This window comes from Aethina tumida, chromosome 4 (genome assembly GCF_024364675.1).
Source record: "Aethina tumida isolate Nest 87 chromosome 4, icAetTumi1.1, whole genome shotgun sequence".
NCBI lineage: Eukaryota > Metazoa > Arthropoda > Insecta > Coleoptera > Nitidulidae > Aethina > Aethina tumida.
In genome coordinates, this window is record NC_065438.1 from 14298510 (window position 1) to 14325734 (window position 27225).

At 29.0% G+C, this 27225-nt stretch overlaps 2 protein-coding genes across 3 annotated transcripts in view; both read left to right on the forward strand.

The window, feature by feature from the left end:
- On the forward strand, positions 1–21855 carry LOC109605461 (gephyrin). Its single transcript, XM_049966026.1, has 2 exons — positions 1–132; positions 19996–21855. Exon 2 carries the CDS (start codon positions 20014–20016, stop codon positions 21820–21822), a length of 1809 nt encoding a protein of 602 aa, XP_049821983.1. The 5' UTR covers positions 1–132; positions 19996–20013; the 3' UTR covers positions 21823–21855.
- Positions 10709–27225, forward strand: part of LOC109605465 (uncharacterized) — a 17740-nt gene continuing 1223 nt past the window's right edge. Inside the window, exons 1-2 of one of the 2 annotated variants that reach the window (XM_020022035.2) lie at positions 10709–10901; positions 26956–27180. In XM_020022035.2, the coding sequence (XP_019877594.1) occupies positions 26961–27180 (220 nt within the window). In that variant the 5' untranslated portion in view covers positions 10709–10901; positions 26956–26960. Of the gene's footprint in view, positions 10902–25899; positions 26084–26955; positions 27181–27225 lie in introns of those variants that run through there. The other variant, XM_020022036.2, reaches the window with a different exon arrangement.

Here is a 27225-nt window from a genome sequence, read left to right on the forward strand (position 1 = left end):
TATTTAAACAGATGTAAACAATAACATAACCTTACATTCCAATCAGATTTAATTGTATGTTGCAACATGAGTTCAAAGTTTAATTATAAGTCTTCACATACAAGTTAAAAATCTGCCTTGGTAACCGATATTGTAAGTAATTTACAGATTTTTTCGCTTTTTATCGATTGTTTTAGAATAATTAACATACTTGATATTCGTATTAAATAAAAAGTGTTTCAAACGCATAATTTGCCGGCAAATCACATTGTTGCTATTTTCCACTGTTTATCGCAGAGTTTAATAACAGTTCAAAAATGTCGCAATAACAAATTCGACCCGAAAGGGTCACATATTTATTGATTGCACAATTTATCGATTAGAAATTAACGACACGACAATTTTCATAGTATATTCGGAAGGCTAAATATAATTGCAGGTGTTGTGCAATGCGTTTGAATGGTTTTGTTTTTGTAAAAGGATGCGCAACTTTCCGCAGTAAATTCGCGGGGCAGTAAAATTTGCGTCTTTACGATTTTCGTAATTAGTGCAAAATTACTGCGTCGTTATATCGTATTTTATGCAACCGGAATAAAAAAGATGTAATAAATGTTTAATTGCGCGGAAAATGTCTCGAACTACTAACGACTGGCACTTAAACATTTTTAAAACAAACCATGTAAATCCAGGACAAGCTAACTCCAAAATCAGTTTTTATTCAATAAATTGCAGTGGTGCACACATTACTATCTTAACGTTAATTAGGAAAGGCACACCTCTAATTAAATTCACTCAAAACATTCTACATTTTATTTAGAACAATTATCAATCTAAATTAAATCTTTAGTAACTTTTGAGATTTTAGTACTTTATGTTTTTAGTGATTTTTTCCGTTTTATAGGTACTTTTTATGTCTTTAGTGATTTTGGGATTTTAGAACATTCTTATATTTTTTAGTAATATTTTGCTATTTTTAGTAACTTTTTACGTTTTTATTTATTTTTTACATTGTTAGTGACTGTGGGATTGCAGTAACTTTTCCATTTTTTACCGATTTTCTTTAAATTATATTTGTTCTTTAGATAATTCCATCATAAGGTAATTTGGTCATTAAGTTATTCGGTCATAAAGTAGTTTGGTCACAAGGTAATTTTGTCATAAAGTAATTTGGCAATTAGGTAATTCGATCATAAGATAATTTGATGATTACATAATTCGATCATAAGATAATTTGATGATTACGTAATTCGATCATAAGGTAATTTTGTCATTAGATCATGAGGTAATTTGGTCATTAATAAATCGGTCATAAGATTATTTGGTCATTAAGTAACTTAGACAAAAATTAAATTGGTCATTAGGTCATAAGCTAATTTGCTGATGCTATAATTTGATCATAGGGTAATTTAGTCATGAGGTAATTTAGCCATCAGATAAATTTATAATTAGGTAATTTAGTCATAGGTATTTTTTTTTATTTTGATATTTTGTCATTTCATAATTTCATCATTACGTAATCTGTCATTATGTCATTTCGTCATAGTTACTAACATTTTTCATAACATTATTTACTATTAGGTACTAAAAAGTATTGTTTACATTTTTAATATTTTTTAGGTCTTTAGTGTCTTTTTTAACCTTTCAACAGTTGATATCTTTCTATAATTTCTCAAATTTTATTTAGTCATTAGATATTTGGTCAGTAGCTTTAAGGGTCATTAGGTAAATAAGTCAAAAGTAATTTGGTCACTGAGTAAGTCGGTCATAAGGAATTTTAGTCATTTGGTCATTACATCATTTCATCATGGTTGTTTCTATTGTTGTATTAGTTTCTAAAATCCCTAAAAATCACTAAAAACGTAAAAAGTTACTAAAAGTGTTTGATTTTGTGCCATTTCTCTGCCCACCACTGGATGTTGGGCAATTAAAGCATTGTATCAAGTAACAGATGGATTTAATCTGTTGTCAATTTGACGTGTCACGTTCCCATGTAATTTTGCATAAAATATTAAGAGTGGCGAATAACAAGCAGGACTGGGTGCAAATTACCTTCTGCACGGAATGCAATTCCGCCATCTATCTAATAAAGCTAAGCCCGGCCATAATTCCTATTTTACTACTGTCGGGCCTCTGTGAGGATCCAAAGAAACAAAATCATTGGATAACTTTATAATAGAAATTTATGTAGATTGGATCTGATGTATAATAGCGGATTACCAATTCGTCGCGCAAATGCGGAAGTCGATGCGGTTTTAAAATTAAAATTTATGAAGTTCCATTCCAAATATCGAGGGTGTACATAAAACTGAATGTTCGCCGTCGATGAAATAATTTCCTTACGATCGCTGAATGATCATCAATCTTTTTATGTCCGCATCCGGTAATTTTACGTGTGATTCTGTTCACACTTCACAATATTGAGCGACATTTACAGTTTCATTTAGATTTTTCAGTTGTCATTTCTAGATGAAGTTAGTATGTACATTTTTATCTGGTATACACGTTAAGATGCATTAGTTTTTAGAATTTTTAATGAAATAATTTCTTCTTGGTATTCTCAGTTAAGATTTCTGGGAGAAGTTAGTTTATCAAAATAAATTATTTGTCATGTTATTGCTATCCGCCTTTCCTCACATAAAATATTACAATTTAATAACAATGTGTGTGGCTTCTGATTAAACAATTTCCTCATGTTTAAAGAGCCAATCTTTGTATGTCTACATCAGGTACTTTTATGTGCAATTCAGTTCACACCATGAATACATTTACATTCCATTTAGTTTTTTAAACTCCAAAACGTTATTTTGTACAGTTTTGGGCAGTGAAAGTCCAAAATGAGTTAGCTTTTACGTTATTGCCGATCCACATTTTCCCCACACAAATTATCATAAAATAAAAACACCGGGCCACCTCCACATGCACCAATAATCGTGAAATAAAAGTTAGCATCTGGTGAAAAAGGAATCACGCCCATAAACGTTTATCATTCGGAAAGCGGAACAGTTGAAGTAATTACAAAAGTAACTTTTCAGCGTTTCCCTGTCCACTTCATATTTAAGGAAAAGTCCCGGCGCACCCTTACGCCACGGCCGGTGAAAGGCAACGGTCCCAGTGTCCCGTTTTATCCCAGTAAATAAAACGAATGGTGTTTTAAACGCCAACATTGGATAGCTTTTAAGGCATGAACACGGCCATTGATGTTGCTATTTTATCCTGTTCCCAAAGCACTGAGCATCTTCGATTATTTCATGGCTATGAAATGGATTTTATGTATCGCATTAAAACTTTAACATTGAAAACTTTCAACTTGCTAAAAGCAAACAGTAGGATTAACTGGGGAATCTGATGGGGGTTTATTATGGTATTCGTAAACTAAATTTGTACGATTCTTTCATGTCTTTATCTGTAACCATTTAAGCCATCCACAACAGTAATGCTTGCTTTCGCAACTGATGACTTGCACCAGTTAGTCTTTTGTAAAAAGTATGGATAATGTTATCAACCATTTTACTTGTTAAGAATTTAAAATAAACATTTATGAAGTTCCATTGCAAATGTCGAGGGTGTACATAAAATCAAATGTTCATCGTCAATGAAACAATTTCCTTATAATCGCAGAATCAATCCTTTTATGTTCATATCCGGTAATTTATGAGCAATTCTATTCACCCTTATAATATTGAGCAACATTTGCAGTTTAATTTGGTTTTTTCAATTGCAATATCCAGATAATGTTAGTATGTTCGTTTCGATATAGTATAAACGTTAAAACACATTAGTTTTTATTTTGCTTTAGATCCATTTATCCTTATATAAAATATCGTCAAAAAGAATAAGAATTTTGATGAAATAATTTCACCTTGTTTTTTTCAGTTGAAGCTTTTAGGCGAAGTTAGTTTATCAAAATAAATTAGTTTTCATGTTATTGATGATTCACCTTTTCCCATATAAAATATTACAACATTTAAAACAATGTATGTAACTTCTGATAAATCATTTTTCTCATGTTTGTAGAATAATAGTCATATTTTAAAATTGAGTAACTTACCTTATTGCTGATCCTCCAAATTGAATGACATGTTCAGTTCCATTTGGTTTTTTAATTGATACTTCTAGAGGAAGTTCGTTTGTACATTTTCAGAGAGTTTTATATTATTGCTGATTCAGTTTTTCCCATATAAAATACTACAAATTAAAAACACACATATATATATATATATATATATATATATATATATATGCAGATATATTCCCCCTCTTAAAATTGAATAACATTTTCAGTTTCATTTGGTTTTTCTCTTGAAACTTCAGAATGAAATTGATTTGTACATTTTTAAGTAGAAATATCCGAATAAATTAGTTTTTATATTATTGGTGATCCCCCAAATTGAATGACATTTTCAGTTTCATTCGACTTTTTCAGTTGATAATTCCAGACGAAGTTCGTTTGTACATTTTTAGGTAGAAAATTACTTTTATGTTAAATAAGATATTTAAAAAAATATATATGAAACATTTTTATTCACATTATGTCCACACCTGGTATATCTATATGTGACTCCGTTCCCTAACTTAAAATTGAATGATATTTTCAGTTTTATTTGGTTTTTTCATTAGTATCTTCCAGATGAAGTTAGTTTGTACATTTTTAGGTAAAAAAAACTTTCAACTTACTAAATGCTAACAGTAAGATAAACTGGAGAATCCAAACGAGGGTTTACTCATATTATGGCGTTTGAAAACTAAATGTGTACGATTCTTTCATGTTTTATCTGAAACCATTTGATCTATCTATAGCAGTAATGCTTGCTTTGGGAACTGGTGACTTGCATCAGTATTTGTAAAAAATATGGATAATGTTATCAATCATTTTGCTTATTACAGAATTGCATAATTGGGTATATAAATCAGAAGTCAATATTTATAATGAATGTGATTGATATTACAAGTTTTATAAAGCATAATGTAACAATCCTTATTTATAACTTTCAATTACAGTGGAATGAACGATTAAATTTTCTTGTTTTTTATATCTGAGCGTATGATTGATGTTCAGCTGTTGAACACAGCCAATTTCGCCCTGAAAATAAGCTCCAGAACTGGCATTTGAAGTCATTAATGAAGTCCGTTTTAATTGCATATGGCAATATTAACTATTTGTCTGTAAATGACGGACGCGTTTGTTATGGCGGAATTGCATATCGGACAGATGATAGATGCAAAACGAATCGCATCTAATTAGGAACGAGTGCATCGGATTCAATCGGTCCCGTTTTTGAATCATTTATAAAACCGACGCCCGACGACCGGACAGTTTTGCGTATGAATTCGTATGATTAATTGTTGCCCCCGTTTTGTTCGTGATAGACACTTGATTATAAGTCTCAATTAATTTGTGGCACGTTATTTGTATGCAGGAAATTGTTGTTTTGGCCGACTTTTCGGGCTGCACTTCTTGCCACTGAATAATAATGAGTCCGCCCCCCCACTACTCGTTTAGCTTTTGGCATCCAATTTCGTCGATGCAATTTTAATTTAAACAGACTTTAACATGGTAGTTTATGATTGATTTTGTAATGCTCGAAAATTGAAACGCACAAATCCCATTGGCTTTAATAAACAATTAATGAATTGCAAATTTAGTCACATACCTTTTAATTTATCAACGGTATTGTGTTTAGGTTTATATTCAGTATGCACTTGACTATTAAAATATTCAATTAAAGGAAAATTTGATCTGATGTGGTTAGATTACGGTTTATGGCGGAAAAGCTATTGTGAAAGGTTATTGGCCCATACATACCTATATTGCCGCCTAAATAACATGCTCTAAAAATACAATTTTGGATTCAGTTATGCATCTATTAAAATTCTTAAATATTTTCTTTCTTATAAACATATGTCTGTGGTTAACAAGTGAAGTTTTAACTTTTAAGAAATTTAATACCAAAATGACTTTTTTAAATAACTATTACTGTTTCCCTCAGATTTTTTAAAATAAATTTATAAAGTTTTATGTAACATTTTTTATTTTTATTATAATTTCGTTAGGATGTAGCAACAAATTTCTCAAAATATATATTTTAGGCCTTACGAAAAAAAAAATTGAAAACAAAACAAAATTTGTTTAAGTTGATTAATGAGTAGGGTTAATTATAAGTGACATAAAAACAGAAAATCAATTCAAAATTATTTTATTTTAGTTTTAAAGTTTTAAAAAAATTATGTAATTTTTAATAATTTTTATAAACAAATAAACATAATATATATTTTTTATTAATTAATATAAATGGTTATTTTTAATTTTTTAACTTTAATATTTCAAATATTTTATATTTAAATTATATATTCTATTTTTCTTAAATTTAAATATTTCTTTTTATTTTTAAAACTTAATATCTAATATTTTATAAATTTAAAATAACAATTTTAATTCCTTTTAAATTTAATTGTTATTTTTAAGCTTAAATTTTGAAATATTATTTAAATTAAAGTTTTTTTTATTTAAAGGATTATTTTTAATTTTTAAGCTTAATAATTCAAATATTATAAATTGAAATTAACAATTTTAATATTTTTATTTAACTAAAAATTTAATTTTTTCATCTTTTTTATTAAAAATAAAATAAAATAAATAATTATATTTTAAAAAATTAAATATTTTTCTTATAAAAATATAAATTAATCTAATTTAATAATTTTTTTCTAAATATCATAAAATATATAATTTAAATATTATATATAAAAGAAAATATATTTTGAAAGTTTTTTCCTTTTGGTTAAAAAAAATCATTATTTATACATTACAAATATCTTTAAATAATCTTTTTTAAACATATTTTTCTAATTATGTTCAACTTTCTACTTACAAAAAAAAACAAATTTAATTAATTAATTAAAATTAAAACTTTCATCTAAAAAGTATTTTAATAACCCTGATAAAAATTTTAAATATAAAAAAGTTAATTTTTATTTTATAAAAACTTTTATGATAAAAAATGTAAATTAATCTAATATCTTTTTAATTATACTAAATTTTGTTTTTACTTTATTTTATATAAATAGCATTTTTAAATTATTAAGATTATTTTGATTCCCTCAAATTATTTTTTAGGATATATCAAATATTTCTTAGATAATATATATTAAATTAAATTAAAAAAAATAATAATTTTAATATCCCTTACAAAGAATTAAAAAAACAAAAATTTAATTTTAAAAAATAAATTTGAAAAATTTGAATTAAAGGTTTTTTATGTTATGGAAAACAGAAATATTATAAACTAATCTAATTTAATAATATGTTAGTAAATAAAAAAATTTATAGATTGTGGTCTATTTAAATCAGTGTTTTTTACATATTATTCAAATTATGTTCAAATTCTCTTACCAAAAAAAAAAAACAAATATAAATATTTCATTTAATAATTCTTTTAAAAATTTTAAATGTAATGTGTTGATAAATATTTTTTATAATAAAACATATGAATTAGTACAATCTAAAAATATCTTTTTGATTTGATTTTGATATTAAATAATGTATCCACATTACTTTATAAAAAAATGTGTATATACAAGAAATAATTATCCATTAGATAAAATAGTTTACTTAAAGTACAAAAATATTTAAATTATCTTATTTAAACCTATTTTTTTAATTATGTTGAAATTTTTATTTATATAAAAGATATTTTATCACAACTTTATATTTTATTTATATTTTTTTTCTGTGACATTAAAAATTATAAAAAATACTTAATTTATTATGTATTAATATTATTTAGTGTTTTTTCTTTTGGAAACATTTTTAGTTCATCAACTTAAATAAAGTATTTAAATTTTCTTAAATATATAAATATAATATGTAGTAATATCAATTTTATTTAATATGAATAAAAAACAAAATATTTGTTAGTTTTGTTGTTATAGAATAGATATTTTTAAGAACCATTTTACAAGACAAACCCCGGAGAAGGCTCTAAAATTCCCAATCCAACGAAATTAAATCTAGCACATTTGCTTTACTCAATGATTGTAATAAGTTTAAAATTGTAACAAGTCAGAGTTTCCTTCAGTGCAACCATAAAACACAAGCATAAAACTTCAGCGTTTCTTATTTCATTCAATAACAAATCCATAATGACCGTAGATTTTGGGTCAACTGCAACTTCAGAATTGGGTGAAAGTCGTTCAGCGACAATGTCTTCTCAATTTTAACTTTTATTCCACCACTAACCGATACAATAAGTGTCCACAGTTGGAGAAATAAACAACAACAAACATAAAAAAATTTTCCAAGACATAATGTAATAATTCCATCGAGGTCTCGGCAATATGAATTTGTTATTTGTGCGTAAACAAGGTCAAGGTGTGTCCAAATTTCGGCGTGATACTGGTTTTTGATGATAAGCGGTTTTCTTCGTTGGTTCAAGTTTTAGTTTAACGCTGGTGAACCGCTTAAATATTTTGCTAATTTATACATTTTATACAACATATTATAAAATATTAAAAATCTTTAAAAATATGTGAGTATTTATGAATTTCTTAAAAATCCAGTGGTGTATACATATGGCCAGATTCGATGGGTTTATTTATATTTTTTTAACAGAACACCCCATATATTAGGGCATTTTTCTATTTTTAAAATTATTTGAGATATACATTTTTTAATAATGTATGAGTTCTCCCGATAAGGAAAGATATAATAAGATACTCCAATTCATTAATAATTTAATTCGTTAAATTGTTCAGTTTATCTAATTTGTTATAGGACTTGTACAATTTATTATCCAATCGTTGTCAATTTAATTTGGTGTCCATTTTGATGTAAAATTTGTTGGACTATTGGATTTGAGTAACATGTCCAATATGTCATACAATTTGTTACCCTATTTACTGTATATATGTTGTACAATTTGGTATAAAATTTTGATAATTTGTTTTACTACTTTGTTGTCTCATCCCAAATTGGTGTCAATTTAAGTTGTTGTCCAATAAATATGTTGTACAATTTAATCAAAGTGTCCAATTTTTGGTAACAATGTCAAATGATTGTCAATTTAATTTGTTGAAAAATTTGTCGAATTTTTTTGTAGAATTTGTACAATTTATTGTCTAATTGTTGTGTTTAATTTGTTTTCCAATATGTTGTACAATTTATTATCTAATCCCAATAAATCAATAAATTGTCAATGTAATTTGTTGAGCAAGTTTTCTATGTATTATATATCTTGTTGTCCAATTTATTGTATATTTGCTGTATAATTTGATGTAAAACTTTTTTAACATGTATTGTTCAACAACTTATTGTAAAATATATTGTCCAATTCCAAATTATTATCAATTGTCCTATTGGTTGTACAACTTATTGTCTAATTTCAATACGTCGTTTATTAAATTTTTTTTGCAATACTTTTTAAAATTTATTTTACAACTCTTTGTAGAATTTATTGTTTGCCCAATTCCCCAATTTGCAATTAATTTAATTTATTTTTATTGTCAATTTAATTTGTTGTCCGTTTAATTGCTTGTTCTCAATTAATTTTGTATTGTATAACATGTTCAATATATTGCCCAATTCCAATTTGATATTAATTTATTGTAAAGTTTCTTGTATAAATTGATCCATAATTTGTTATCCAATTGCATATACAATGTATTGTCAATTAATTTTGTTGTCCAATAGGTTGTATAATTTATTGTAAAATTTACTATACCACTTGTTGTAAAATTTATTGTACAATTTGTTGACTAATTTGTTGTTTAATTTATTGACCAATTCTAATTTGTTTTTAATTTAATTTGTTTTTTACAGTTCTATGTACTATGTCTTATATAACTTGTTGCCCATTTTGTTGTCCAAACCTTTGCTAATTCAGTATGTTGTCCAACTTGTGTCAATTAAATATTTTAAACAATTTATTGTACAACTTGATCAATTTATTATATAATTTGTTGTATAAGTTGTACAATTTTTTGTAAAATATGTTGGACAATTTGTTGTTCAATTCCAAATCGTTATGAATTTAATTTATTGTTTAATTGGAGATATAACTAAATTAGTAGTTGTCCATTGTATTGTCTAATTTATTGAAGATATGTTCAATTTATTGTTCTATTCCAATTCGTTGTCAATTTAATTTGTAATACGTTGTATAATGAGTCGTTCAATATGTTGTACAATACAATATTCCAATATGTTATGACACAGGCGGTTCCATTAAGAAAAATGTATTAAGTAAGATCATAAATACTTCACAAATTTCATTTAAAATATTGCCTTGTATCTTTTATAATATAACAAATTAAATAACAGGTGTGCGAAAATATAATCAATAACCCTGTGCATCAGTACGTAAATTGTGTTGTTGCCTCGTTTTGATTGTAAATTTCGTAATCGTTTCGACAATGCCGTATTGTTAATAAATCACGTGTGAAAATGAGCCTTCGAGCCATAATAAGCAAAGTGTTTGTACTACCAGTAAACACGGACACCGCATAAATTAATTATAAATTCGGACTGGGGGTTTGACACAGTTCCGAAGCGTTCAATCGCCCGTGTCCGATGGACAAAACCAAATAGGATCTAACAGACCCCCTGGTGGATCAATCTCTTGTACGATGTACGACACCGTGTTCGCGACCGGATAATTTTAAAGTAAACACGATGTCGCGTACGGCCTTTTATAATAGATATGAAGTTGTTTGTGAGTTCAGTCGTGTCGGGATTATCGCTGAGCATTATTGTGTGGGAGATCGGACTCGAGTGTTCTTCTCACATCGGCGGCACGTGCACGAAACTATTGTACTCCAAACGGTGGTAAACACGTTCGCATAGTGTGTTCGGCGGTTTTGCGGCTCGTCCTCACCTCACCAACCTTTCATCCTACAGTCCAGTTCGATCGGCTAATTCTCGCACAAAGGTACGTACACCTACACGAATGTTGGATGCGAAAGATTTTTCTCACGGGCGGTTGTTTACGTTTTTGCGACTGCGACGATGACGGCGACGACGACGGATCTGACCCATTTTCGGTTCAGTCACTTTGGTCGAATTGGTCTTAACCTACGATAAACAACGTAGTAAAATGCGTTTCGTCAGTTTCGCGGTGTTGTTGACTGATCGAGGTTATTTTGGGCCTGCAAAACACATCGAAAAACCCGCGAATGTTTGTTACGCGTCGGATTATTTAAATCGGCGACGGCGAATGTTGATTTTTTTGATTTTCTGGCACGTCCCTTACTACATCCGTGTTATGTCTAAGTCGATTATGTAATTATTTTTGACAAGAAATGCGAATTTTAATATTAAATTTATTTATTTTTGTATGATAAAAGGATTTATTTTTTTACTAAATTAATAAAAAACGTTGAACTTTTTTATTGACTTTTGAAAAGATTGTCGAGTTAAATTTCCTAACAATTTAGTTAATGATTAATGATAAACAATATGACAAGTTAAAAGTAAAAATATTATTATTTTTATTTTTTTTTATGTAAAATTTTATTCAAAAAATGAAGTTAAAGTATTAGTCAACAAATATATTTAAATAAATAAATAAATAAATTTGAATAAATTTTTGTAACAAAAAATCAAATTAAACTAATTAAATACTATTTTTATTTTTTATCGATATATTTTTTTATTATTATTATTATAAATTAAATACAGAACATAAAAATGGGTAAAAATTGTAATATAATGTGTAAAAATAATTTATAAATGTTTTTATTTAACTTTATTTATTTTTATTTTTTATAATTATCAAAAATCAAACAAAAGTAGACATAAATTAGAAGAAAATAAAATGTATAAATCAATTAATAGTGAAAGTTTTTTAAAGTAAAATAATATTAATTAATACGTTAATATTATTTTTAATTTCAAATATTTTTTATATTAAAAAAAAAATAAAATAAATTTTTATATATGATATATGAATTATAATATTTTTATTTCTTATAAATAATATTATAACAAATGTAACACAATTATGTAAGAAATTTTTAATTATACATTAAATATGGGAATTTATAAATTTAAATTTATTTTTTATATTTCATATCACATTTAGAAATATTTTTATTTTATAAAAACTTAGTATTCATTTAAAAAAGGTTTTTTAGAGTTAATTATGTAATTAATCAAATAATACTAATAATTTAATTAATTAATATTTATAATTATATGTAAAAAATGTTCTAATAATTATTGAAACAAATATTTCATAAATATTTTCAAGAGAACTTAAATTTTAAATTAATTTAAATTATATATAAACATATAAATATACAAATATTTTTTAGAAAAATATAATTTATATTATAATTCCTTTAAATATATTTTTAAAATTATATATTATTGAAAAAAAAAAAAAATTTCTAATTTAATTATAAATTAAAAATTAAATTTAACATTATTTTTTTTTTGTTGAAAATTATATAACAGATTAAATAACTATCAAAAATACAACTATAGACAAAAATTATATGAAAATTAAAAGTGTATAAATGAATTAATTCACAAATGTTTAATTAGTTTCTTATAAAAATTAACATAAATGTTCTTTTAATAAAATAATAAATAAGAATATATAAATTAGTAATTTTACATATATTTTTTACTAATATTTGTTCAGAAAATAATAATATGTTTATAATCAAAAAATTAATCTAAATTATATTAAAAAATTAATTAATTATATCAATAAACAAAATATAAATTCTGTAAAAATATTTTTAAGGATTTTTAAAATTTATTTGTTTATTTTTTGAATTTATCTAATGAATAAAAATAACTAAATTTATCAAAAATAATATTTTGTTTTCAAAATAATGATGAAGAATATGATTAAAATATATATTTATATAAAAACAAATAATGGAAAAAATAGAAGCTTTTATAAAAGATTTTAATAATACGAACAACATAGGAAAATTTAAATTTTAAAAAGACATTTTTTATATAAAAAAATAACATAAAAATAATTAAATTATGAAGTTTATTTAAAAATATTTAGAATTGGAGAAAAAAGAACAAAACTAAATATAATTTATAAATGAAAATAATGATTAAATTATAAAGTTTATTTAAAAATATTTCAAATAATTTATTTCTAATTCTAAATTAACTAAATAAATAAAGTTTAATTGAAAGAAATAAATTAGTTTTATTTTAATACATATAATTTCCTTCACTTCACTTGTCATGAGATTTAATCAATTAAAAGAATACGAAATAATAAATTAAACATTTAATAGATATTTATTTTTAAAACCTATATATATTTGACAATATATTTACATAAACAAGCACATAAAACATTGATAAATAACAATTTATAGTTTAATGGCATATAAAATGTACCTAGTTTAATTTCACTATATAAATATTAATGCAATGATTTAATACCTTGAAAACAAAACTAGTAAATCATCTAGTTTTATAATTATGATTAACATGAAACTGTACTTAAAACTTGATGATAGATGGCCGTACAATTTAATTACTACAAATCAGTCGAGTTATTAATTAATCCATTAATTTCAGAATTCATCGATTTCGTTTTATCATCCTCAATTTACCAGTGTGGGACAATATTTATTGAAAACGTCAAATTCAATGTGACCATTAGATGTTTATTTACTATTTATTACTACGCAAAATATCACGCAGAACTAAAACGTTAAATCTTACGTGGAAAAAAACCAACTCTTAAATAACAGTTTCGGGATTATACTAGTTAACACTGATAAAAAAATTTAATAATAAATTATAAGAGGCGCCAAATGTTTGGATATTTATAAATGCCCATATTAATTACATAAATCAAGTCAAGCAAGTCCACAAGTTAAGAAAAAAGTGAGCTTCGAAATATTTTATTTTAGTTCAGTTTGATTCGTTTAAAAATAGTCAGCATGTGGACGCGGAAACCTAAGACACTAGCAGGAATAAAATAAAGCAGGTATTATGACAAATTTATGCAAATCGACAACAATTTTGCAATGCTAATCGTTTGTGGATAATTATGTTAAAAAATAACCATCAAATTGTAATTAATAAATAAAACAGGCGTAACCACTTCCATTGGACGCACTTAATTGATACTTTAAAACACCAGTTGTTGTCGATTTTCATGAGATTATTTAGGAAACACAAATAGATCATTTTAATAATCCCTTCGTTACTATAATAAATTGACTATTTGAAATTTATTGTCACATTAAAATAATTAATTGTTTCATACTGTGTCGACTCGTAACGGGCATCTCCATAACTTCGATATTCTAATATAATTACAAATTAGCCCGTTTTGAAATTGACCAGAAATACCCTTCGCCGGGACACCGGGACATTTATCACTATTATGGTTATTAGTTGTATTGATTTTCCACTAAATAGGCAGTTTGTAAGTTTTCCTTGCGCCTGTTTAATTGACATATTCTAGCATACTAAATATTGACTTCTTAATTACAGCAGGTTTGCCCCAATTTCTATTTTAAAAATGTCAATATCAGTATTTCATTAATTGTTTCCGATAAATATTTTAATTTTAATCAGATTTATGCTACAATGGAAATCGTTTAATTATATTCTTCTTATAACACACAATTGACGATATTGAAATCTGTATGAGATTTTAATGAAGTTTTGCTCATTATCAAACCGTAAAAGACTAAATATAATAAAAATTAGTAATCATTTAAATGCTGGCCATTTGTTTTTTGATATAAACTTTATTTGTCACGATTTAATAAAGACAATAAAATTTTAATGGCATTTTTTGGTTTATCTTAAAGTTCAATAATACTATAAATGATCAAAGTAAAATGTTTGTGTTCTGTTATTATTAATTGCTTCATTTGTTTTTTCGATATAATCAACTTTGCTCGACTGAATCTTTAAGAAAGAAATCTCGGATATAATTGTCAAAATTTTATTATAATTTAAGTAAACAATTTGTGATCATTTAAGATGAAAACACTCCTGTAACATTGTTGTTTATAAGACTAGCTCAAAAGATTGATAATAAAAAATCCATTAATAATATATGAAATAAATATGAAAATGAAATATGAAATATGAAATATGAAATATGAAATATGAAATATGAAATATGAAATATGAAATATGAAATATGAAATATGAAATATGAAATATGAAATATGAAATATGAAATATGAAATATGAAATATGAAATATGAAATATGAAATATGAAATATGAAATAAATATGAAATGTGAAATGTGAAATGTGAAATATGAAATATGAAAATGAAATATTTTCATATTTCATATTCATGAAGAAATATGAAAAAATAATATATAGAATTATGAAGAAATAGACATTTGACACAAATTGATAAAATTTATAAAATCTATAAAATAAGATCTATGAAATATATGAAATCTATTAAAAACTATAAAATCCATAAAATCTATGAAATCTATAAAATCTATAAAGTCTATAAAATCTATAAAATCTATAAATCTATGAAATCTATGAGATCTATGAAATCTATGTAATCTATAAAATCCATAAAATCTATGAAATCTATACAATCTATACAATCCATAAAATATATAAAATAAAGTATATAAAATGTATGAAAAAATACAAGAAATATATAAAATGTATAAAATATATAAAATATACAAAATATATAAAACATAAAATTCAATTTACGAAATATTAATAATTAAATATAATATTACATAGTTTATAAAATATAAAATTTTAAATTTAAAATATTCCTAAAATATTTACTGATATTCTGAAATATTTTTGAGCTTTATTCCTTTATTTTCTTGACAGGAGGAACAAGTTCATTCTATAACAAGAAGATTTTTTGACAAAAAATATCATAATATATCGAGACATCTGTGGAATGATCAAAGTTTTTTATTGTACATCATTTAAGCTATTACTCATTTAAATCCAATCATAAATAAAAAGTTAAAGAGGTGTTTCCATCTCCAGTGAGTGAAATTTTATTATAACATTTTGTTTGTTGTATTTAAAAGTAAATAGTAGGTCATTTATATAAATACATCTAATTCAAAATAAATTACACTGAAGTTATGTTCGAATTAAACATTTAACTTTATATTCAAGCAAATAAACATCAATTAATAAACCAAAAGCCGCTAGTTTTTAGTGTAAAATCTTTTACCATTAAATCAGAATATACGCGACGGGTTTAATGAAAGTTTAACGACTAACATTCCCCGAAATCTCCGCAAACAGCAATTCCATCTGTTCGACTGATAATTCAAAAAAACCAGCATTTACACAAACAACCCTTTAAGCACACACGAGAACACATAAAAGTAATAGTACCCTTATGTATGCACATGTCACAAGCGAAAATTTCACTGCGGATCCGTCGCAAATCAAACATGTTGCTCGGGCATTAACTCTTCACTTTTTGTCCGGTTTAATTATTTAGCCACCGGGGAAAAAAGACCACACGATTTTAGGCGAACGTTACAAACAGCATGCCCGGCAAGAATTGCATGCAATAAATTCCGTCGTTTAGTCCAAAGTGGTACGAAAATTAAAATCGCACGAACAAGCCGGAAGTAAAAGGCAACTAATATACGTGGTGGTTTTTTTAATTGTTCAGCAAACGGTCGAAAAATTTAAACAATATAAATAAAATTCCGATGGGGTGGAGGGGGATGAAAAACGGCGAATTTAGGTGGCATTTTTGGAGCACAGTGCGACGGCCACATGTTGAATCCAGTCCGCAATTGTAAATAATTCCGCTTTTGGCCCGAAATTCGAAAATAAAGCTGTAAAAATAATCGGAGCTGCGGTCCGCCTGCATATTATTTAGATATAAATAGGGATGAAACAAGCGCAAATAAATTTTTGAGGTTGCGCCATTACAAATGTACGCATTTAACGTGTGGATTTTCATTTAACTTTTCCAGAACATCCGCGTGTGCAGTTGTGTATATTTTAATTAGGGCGGAATAAAAGTAAACAGAAACTGGCAACTGAAATGGGGTAGTTTAATTATTCACGTGTCGGCCGTGTTTTGGGCACAAAATGTTCCAGTCCAAATTGATTGAAATTCGCCACGGGATAATTAAATGTTGATAATCTGGGTTAAGTATTAGATTGTCAAGAATTTTATTGTTTCTTCTGTTTTCTTATATTAAATTCAAATGAATAAATTTTTAATAAGTCTTTATTTTATATCATTAATTTTATCACGGAACCTTTTGCCATCTAGTTTGAACATTTTTAATCCTGGAACGATAAAAATCAATTAATTTTTGAAAATATCTCAAGATGGCATTTTGTACATCCTTCAAATTTTCAAATCATCTATAAAATCTATAAAATCAATAAAATAATCTATAAAATCTATAAATAATCTATAAAATGAATAAAATAACCTATAAAATCTATAAAACCTATAAAATCTATAATATCTATACAATCTATAAAATAGTCTATAAAATTTATAAAATCTATAAAATCTATAAAATCTATAAAATCTATAAAATCTATAAAATCTATAAAATCTATAAATATATAAAATCTATAAATCTATACAATCTATAATATCTATAAAATCTGTAAAAAATATAAAACATATAAAATTTGCCACAGAATAATTAAATGTTAATAATCTGGGTTAAGTATTAAATTGTCAAGAATGTTATTGCTTTTTCTGTTATTAGGGGGACTGGAAAGTAATATAGCTTTCTTATATTAAAATCAAACGAATAAATTATTAATAATTCTTTATTTTATATTAATAATATTATCACCCAACCTTTTGGATCGATAAAAATCAATTGGTTTATTGGAATAAAACATCTCAAGATGGCATTTTGTACATCATCCAAATTTTCACACACAGAAGTGTCTTTTTGAGACATTTGGAGAGAGCCAGTGCCTTTTGTCTTTTGTATTATCATATAGGGTCCATCTGAATGTGAACAACGACCAATTGAAGCCTTTAGTTGAAACCAATTCTCACTCTTCTTTTGGACAGCTTAATTTAACGTATTCTACCGTTTCCAACAACCCAAAACAGACTGAACACGAATGAATGAAAATCACAAAAACCACTGTTATGGAGTGCCATGTAGTCTTCTTTTACGCATTGTGAACGAGCTCTTTCTCGATTGGATTATCACTGGTGATGAAGAGTGGATATTATACGACAATGGATGATGTTCAGGGCAATGGTTGGAGTGAAACAAGACACTCAAAGACGGTCTGAAACCATTGTGATCTATTACTGCTTCCTCAATCCGAATTACGGTGGTGAAGCACTGTCAACAAACCGACGTAATGCACCAGAAATTGCAGCATATGTGCCCGGCATTGGTCACTGCAGAAGTTGAACGAACTGGGGTACGAAAATCTACCTCATCAACCAATAGATTCTCACTTTGTCGTCCCTCCCAGAACCACAGTGTTCCATTCCACCAGTAAAAATAAGTTTGTCCCCCGTTGACAAAAATGTGTTGACTCAAAACGTCCTTAATTTCATTAATAAAGTTTCGTTTAAGCTGAAATTTGTACATTTTATGTTCAAGGTTGAAAAACGCAAGCATTTCCTTGACAAACTTAATAGAGTGAATTTATAGGTGCGATGAAGTAAGAACTGAAATAGACGACGGCAATGACTCGGTCTAAAATTAAACACGAATAAGTGTATTTAACGACGATTTATGATTGTTATTTAAACGTGATGTGCACGGTTCATTAGCGAATCATAGCGGCGATATTATTATTAACACAACTTCAAAACACCACTTATAATAAACGTCTGGGCTTAAGCTCGCACAAATTATTTCGATGTGGAAACAAACACTCGGTCGGTGAGACACTCGGTCGGAATGTAAAACCGAAATAATTTTAAAATTACTTACACGGCCGTGGAAATTACGTGTTTTGGTTTTTGTCCGATTAACTGGCGTTTCAGTTAATTTTACCATTTCGACACAATAACTAACAAATGCGGTGTGGTGTGTCGGCGTTGAATTGTAAGCGTTTGCACAACGGATTATACGTCAAAAACGTGTCAAAAATTTGAAATGGCGCTGCGAAAACGCAACAACCAAATTTTAATCCTACCATTGAAACCGTCCAATTTCAATAACATCTACATAATTTCGTGCCCGAATGAAATCCGTTCAATTATGCTAATTTCGGGCATTGCGCTTTACAATAAACAATGCCAACATTTTTGTATATTCATGTGAAGTAAAAGCACTTTTTATTTAATGCGATGTTTGTAGAATTCAATTTTTTTTATTAATATTAAATTAAGGATAAATATACTCAGTGACGTATACATTAGTATGTATGTATGTAACTGAAATTAGCTGTGATAGCCAAAAATTATCAAGGGTACCTTTTTTGTTCCAAATTCAAAAAAGAAAATGAAAGGCTCAATACTTCAAAAATATTTAAATGGATCCTCACTATGATCCAGTCACTCACTGACTCGATCTGACATCTGCACCTATACTTGAAACTGAAGGTCTGCCATATACTGTGGAGTATAGGCTGAATTTCAAAGTCTCCCATATATGATGCCCTATTCATCTTCTGCCTCTAATAAGTCCGGAAATGTTTCCGGAATGTTCCAATTTCCTGAATGTAACGAAGTATTAATCTCTCTAAGAAAAATTATGGTCTTTGCACCCCCGCATCTTCTGACTTGTACCCTAGCATCATGTATGACCAAAGATTGTCGAAACTCAACTCTGAAAATGACCTCAATCCATTCTACATCCCCAATTGTCTGTTCTCTACGTATCTGTCACTTACCGAAAGTATACTTATCATTAATTTAGTCAATTTTAAGCAAAAAAGTCTCTTAAAGACAAAAAATATCTTCTCTTACTCTCCTTAAAAATTAAATTTCTTCATTTGAATCTAATTTGCATGCTGGATATAATTAAATTTAAACAACTTGAAAAGACAATTAGTTTATCTTTTGATAAAAGTTGACCTCCCAAAACAAACAATTTCGCTTATTTCAGCAACTAAAATCTCATAACATGGCTCTCACATTCTCCATCATCACAGTGAGTGATACATGCTTCGCCAAAGAAAAAAATGACACAGCTGGCCCACTACTAAGACAAAAAATTCTAGATGTATTCCCCTCATCCGAAATATACAAAACAGCCATAGTACCTGACGACGTAGACAAAATTAAAGAAGAATTGCTATCAAACATAAACGCCAGCAATATAATTTTCACTGTTGGAGGCACAGGATTCTCTAAAAGGGACGTGACCCCAGAGGCAACCAAACAAGTAATCGACAGAGAAGCTAACGGATTATCCTACGCAATGCTGTCTAAAAGTTTACAAGTTACAGATTTTGCCATGCTCTCTCGTGCAGTTTGCGGCATCAAAGACAAGTCCATAATCATAAATTTGCCGGGCAGCTCCAAGGCAGCTCTAGAATGCTTCGGTTTCATACAAAAAGCTATTCCACATGCCGTCGACTTACTGTTGGACAGGTCGTCAAAAGTTAAAACCACACACAATAACCTTCAAAACAATTTAAGCTGCAGTCTCACTATTAACCCAGCTGAAAGATCTCGCACGTCGAAATTCCCAATGCTGGACATGGACCAGGCGACGAAAACAGTTCTTTCACACATGGAACCTTTGAACTCGTTGGAATTGGTTCCGGTCGAAAAGAGTCTCCACAGAATACTAGCCCACGATGTAGTCTGTAAGCAACCCATACCAGCCGTTGACACGTCAATTAAAGACGGTTATGCCGCAAAAAGTAGCGACGGCGTAGGAGTCAGAAAGGTCAGATCTGCCGTAGCCGCCGGTTCGGCACCAGTAAACACCCCCTTGCAAAACGGAGAGATCATAAGAATAAGCACCGGTGCCCCCGTTCCGTTGGGGGCCGACGCTGTGGTCCAAGTGGAGGATACGAGTCTTGTAAAAAGCGAGGGAGGTGAAGAAGTGGAGGTTTCCATAAATGTGGAGCCGAATGTTGGCCAGGACATTCGGTTCGTGGGAAGTGATGTGAGGGTCGGCGAGTTGGTAATCAAAGGAAATTCGAGGATAACCGCCGCGCACATTGGAGTGTTGGCGATGTTGGGATACACCGACATCCACGTCCACCAGAAACCGTCCGTCGGCATCATTTCGACCGGCAACGAGCTTCGCCAGCCCGGCGAGGCTCTGAAACCCGGACAGATAATAGACAGCAACAAGCCCACTCTGATGAACTTACTTAAGGAGTATTATTACGAGGGCAACGACTGCGGAGTTGCCCGGGACACCCCGGAAGAGGTGTTGAACGTACTTACTAAAGCTTTCGAGAAGAACGACGTTGTCATTTCTTCCGGAGGCGTCTCCATGGGTGAATTCGACTTAATCAAACCTGTGCTGGTTGAGTACTTCAAGGCGGATGTGCACTTCGGAAGGATCAATATGAAGCCAGGAAAACCCACCACTTTTGCCACGTTGATGTTCAATGGGAAGAAGAAGTACTTCTTCGGTTTGCCCGGCAATCCTGTATCAAGTGGAGTAACTTGCGTATTATTTGTAATACCCACACTCAGAAAACTGGAAAGGAGCATTGACATCGATTTTCCTGTGGCCAAATGCGTTTTAAAAGATAGTCTCCGAAACAGGGATGTAAGACCGGAGTATGTGAGAGTTTCGGTCGTTTACAAAAACGGAGCTTTGGAGGCAACTTCGACAGGATCTCAAGTTAGTAGTAGACTAAATAGTTTGCTGGGAGCAAATGGCCTCATGGTGGTTCCTGGGAAGACGGAACAGGCACAAGGCCAGTCATACGACACTGTTATAATCTCAAATGTACTATTCGAATAACACGTTGTTAAGGATTAAACAAATTTAATTACATTTTGCGTTTTATTAATTTTGTGCAGTTGCATATTTAAGCTCGTGCATGTAGCAAACAAAACATAACCGCTGAATTTAATTCCCGAATACATCAAAATTTAGTGTTGCACACAAAGCTTTGTGGTGGTCAAACTCGATTACACACTATTTTAATTTAGTCTCCGCCAATTTGCATAAAAATTAGACGGAAAATATGTGTTTTTGTATGGTGATTTCAATTAACGCGTTATAAATATTTGTCGGGCAAAATTACACACACTAGACAGTATGACGAAAATTATTATTCTAATTTACACGAAACGTGCCACAGCAACTTCCGGCTAAATCATTTTAAGTATGCCGCAGAAGATGCTGGCGTGTTTGGTTTGTCTGTGCCGGGCGAACTTCCGAAAGGGCCGACCACAAAAATGAGAAGGAATGTTATTTTGACCAACACAATTGTTTTATGGGGCTGGAACATGTAGGCCTTAAGTTGTAGACAAAATAGAATAACTAAGGGGGTGGGTAATAAGTGATATATCCTTTGCGTAAACCTACTTATGAATGATTTGTGAGTTTGTGCGAGAAAGGTTAAAATCACGGGATTTATTATGGTAAATTATACCAGACGGGGAAAGGCGAAGCGTCTGCCAGGCAAATCGCTTTAACGATATAAATGCAGAGAAGGCAGCCCGTGCATCTTAACATCTTGTACTAAGTTAACGTTAGAGTCAGATGTGTAATCAAGCACTAATTTAATTATACACCGCCCGTAAGGTCTAATAATTAAACGGCCAACGCTAAAATGCCTTTCAAGACAAATGGAGGTGTATTACGGTGGAGCGCCCAAATGAGGGACTTCGTTCACTTCGGAAAATGCTCCTTTAAGCTTCTCGCCCCGTCTCACGTAAAAAATATACTCCACAGGTGCACTTCAAGAAAGTGTTTTTTGGGAGATTTATTCTATTGTTTTATGATGATTTATTACACTCCATTAATAACTAATTAGTACGACATTATCTACTGTTGTTTACTTAGATTTTGTTTGACTCTACTATTTATTAAAAATATTTATCTTTCTTATCACTATTTTGATAGTGATTACATAATTTTATTATGTCTGGCTGTACTTAAAATAGTCATAATTGTTAATTATCTAATTTAAATAAAAATGGTAATTTAACATTGTTTCTCAATCTCAATTTTAAAAAATTTGAATTCAAAAAAATAATCTAAACTCATGATATAAAGTTGATATTTTGAAATGTCCTTCATGAGCATCGTTGACTTCTTAACATCTCTGTATGACGTTATTCAATTCTTCTTACGCTATTCTAAAAATTAATATTTACTTATTATATAAAATGTTACATTCATTTTTCTTAGTTGAGTTGGACAAAATATAGCAACTTTAATTTTTAAAGTATTTTTATTGACTAAATGAGTCACGTTTAATTTAACATTAAAAATTTCTATATCATTAAATAAACTAGTCCCAATGAAAAAGTGTTTGTAACTTTTCATTTAATAAATACATTGAAATGATATTTTGATTATTTATAGCTAACATCCGTATAAAAACAACTGAATAATAAATTTTACATAATTTAACAATAGAAAAAAATAAAAAATGAAAATATAATGTAATCCTATAAAGTGTCGAAAAATTACAGATCTCTATAATTAACAATGAGTATCGGTTCCAGATTTCTTATGCCTCACCCTAGAATGTCCCAAAGATGTTCTATCAGATTCATATAGAGTCTATATTTGATGGCCATTCCATATTGTCTTCAAAGAAATTTTGGGCTACTTCGGCAGTGTGTAATCTTGCATTATCTTGTTGTAAAGTGACATTTGGTCCATGATTCATAAAAGGTAACACAAATGGTTGCAGAATATAGTCTGGACGCCAGAAAACCGTTCGCCAAGACGTAAAAGACTTTACGTCGGTTTCAAGTTATACCCTTACAGATCCTCCTCCAAAAGCTCTTCTCTCAACCAAAGTTGTATTCAAATATCGTTCTCCTTGGCGCTTATAGACTCTTTCTCATGTGTCATTTGATCTTAAACAAAACCTGAATTCATCTGTAAAGAGAACCTCCATTGGTTCATGTTGTTCAAGTTTCTTCTCATTCTCCTATGTGTACCAGTTAATTCAGAAACAACACTTGAACGTTTTGAATGTAAATTGACTTCATGAAGTCTATTAAGTATGGTTTAAGTAGATAAATGTGTCACTGTCCCATAAAATGAAGATTCTCGAGGAGTAGTCAGTTTCTGACGAGCAGTATATGGTCTTCTATGACTAATACCAATTTCTCTGCACAGATTCCACAATCTGTGAATAATCACGTACCACGTATCTCTACAACCGACCTTCTTGCAGAAGTGAAAGACCCTAACAACTTCATTCTGATTGAGATGTTTTCTTTGTACAATAGGTCTTCCAAGAGTATGACACAGCCCAGTAAAGATAACCGATAAACAATTTTATTCACGAATTAAACGAGTCTATTTTGAATCATTTTGTGAAATTTCAATTATTTTAATTTTTCTGCAGATATTAAAAAAAATTAAAGAAGTTTTTTGTAAAATCAAAATGTTCTATAGTGAGTACATATTAATACAGAAGAAACAATAAACAGTATATACACTACAATCCAGTTCAAGTAGTTCACCTCATATTATTAAATATGTTTTAATCCTTGAAATGGATATAAGTCGGCGATCATCATTGTACAACCCAATTTTACTTTCATCTGTGAAAAGTTCAGATATCCATTCTTCCGTCCAGTGAACATGAGACCTTGTCCATTCCAATCATTTTTACTTATGGTCATGGTTCAAATGCAGGCCTTGCAATGGTCTCGTGAACGAAAATCGAATCTCAATCTTCATTTGCGACTGATTTCAGGAGTCTTCCTGAAGTTGAGCCAGCTTGTTCAACAGACACTTTATTCAACATTAAGTCTACCTGTGATTTCGATTTGATTAACCCCAGACTCGACATTCCAATTCCCCCATCCCGCTCATCTGAAGTTAATTTACGTCTGGGCATAATTATCCAAACAAATTTCAACAAACACCACCGTAATCAATTATAAACTGAACGCACACAAATTGTACTGATTAATACCCTTAACTTTTGAAAATGAGTTTATTTAAAATCACCAAATGAAACTCATAATTACGTATTTGTAAATACAGACAAAATACGAATGTGTTTATCATATTTTGCATTGCAAATTAATCGGGACACGTGCTACCTGAACAACACCGTAAATTTAATTGATAATTTTATGTGCGATGCCCGGTACTTGTTTTATTGTTTTGAACGAGCCGTCACAATTTAATTCTTAATGCAAATATTTTAACGTATAATGCATCGATCTATCATCATCTGGTGGCTGCTTCTGTGCCTATATTATATTAAAATAAATATTGGGACATCATATTTATAGCATATTATTTGTATTGATCTAATTCAAAGTGGATCCACGGCAACACATTATCTTATAAAATATTGTCAGGGTTCACGTTAACAACAAATCAATATGCGGAAATGTGTTCACGTCTAGAGTGTATAATAATTAATATATGGGACATCAGTAAACACGCTGAATACAATGTAATCAGTTTTATCACTATTCCCGTTGAGTGCTTCTATAAATGTATGTTTAGTAAACAACAATTGTGTAGACAAATCTTCTATCCTAATATCAAGTTAAATGCCTTTATCTGTAGAACATTTCCATAATGTTCAAGTTCAATGTTAGCACACTGATTATCATAAAAACTAGTTATTTTTAAATAATGCTGTTGTGAATTCAATTTTAACAACGTATTTGACCATAAACTGCATTTATGGACACCGTAATTGTCTTAAAATGAACGTCGAGCTAAATGGAGCGGACCTCAAAAATATTTGCCATCGATCCTGTCCAAACAAAGCGAAGGGACACTTGCGATAAACAGCATAATATCGTTTATCGCAGCTCGTAGTGATGCGAAAACACAATAACAATATCTTCGCTACGAAAAGGGTTAGTGGCCTCCTTATCTCGTTCCAATTATGGATATTTTCACTCAATCTAACAACAATATTCAATTACATTTCGATACTTAATGTCGGAGCGTCATTGTGTACTGATAAATCTCTTAAATCACTCCGTCTAGTTCGGGCGTATTAGTTCAAGTTATCGTGCCATTGGGTTCGTTTGTTTATTACGAAATTTAAACTAAGAAGGTAAGTTTCTATATTTTAGCTGTTAGAATTTTGGTAGTTTTATAGTGGTTTACACGGAAGATGAGGCAACATGTGAGATGTATGTCGTGGGGTCAACAAAATGTAGTGTATGACCATAATGTTTTTTAATTGCATCATCTGTGATATTAATTAATCATTGACATTACAAGCACAACTTAAGTAAATCAATTAGCCTTAAAAATAATGACAAAAAAACAGTAATAAGAAATATTTTCATTGTTTTTAATTTTATAGTATAAAAGGTGATCAAATTTTGTGTTCAATAAATGCATATTTAAACTTTTAAATGCTACTTATCTTCGTAAAAATGTGATAAAACAACATTTTGCGACAATTAAAATGGACTAACAGAAAATCGGCAAATTATCTGTGGGATTAAATTTTAGTAAAATAATTGTTTATGTGTTTGCATATAAAATATGGATTAAATGTATTATTAAATATTAAAATCTAATTAATATAATGGAATTGATAACAACATTTACACAGTTTTAAACAATTACCATTGTTTTCCAAAAAAAACTTTCTAAAGCTGCTTATAATTACAAATTGAATATGACAATTATCATACGATTCAGACGACGTGAACTAGGGCAAGTGAGGTAAACAAATGTTTACTAAATGATTAAATTAAATCAAATAATAAGAAGCGCATAATGAGGCCTCTTTCAAACTTGTAACTACACACTTAAATATAAGGTGGTATTTTTGAATCACCAACCCTTTGTTATTTATTTTCAAACCAAAGACCAATAAATCAAAACTGTCATTCACTCATATCATTAAAATATCTTTATTAAAACACAAAAATAATAAAATGTCTTTTACATCAATTATCCACACTTTTGCAGCGAACATGGCCCCACCAGGTGTAAGCAGCTCCTCAGAAGGCAACGGCCCCAAGCACCAAATGAACGGGACATCGGAAAAGAAAATCGTCGTCTTGGACGGCGGTTTTGCCACCCAGTTGAGTTGCCACGTGGACAAACCGATCGACGGAGATATCTTGTGGAGCTCCAGGTTCCTAGCGACTGATAAAGAAGCTGTGATAAATTCCCATCTTGATTTTCTCAGGGGTAACTCCATTGTGTTCTGGTGGTTCATAATTCTTATGTGTTATG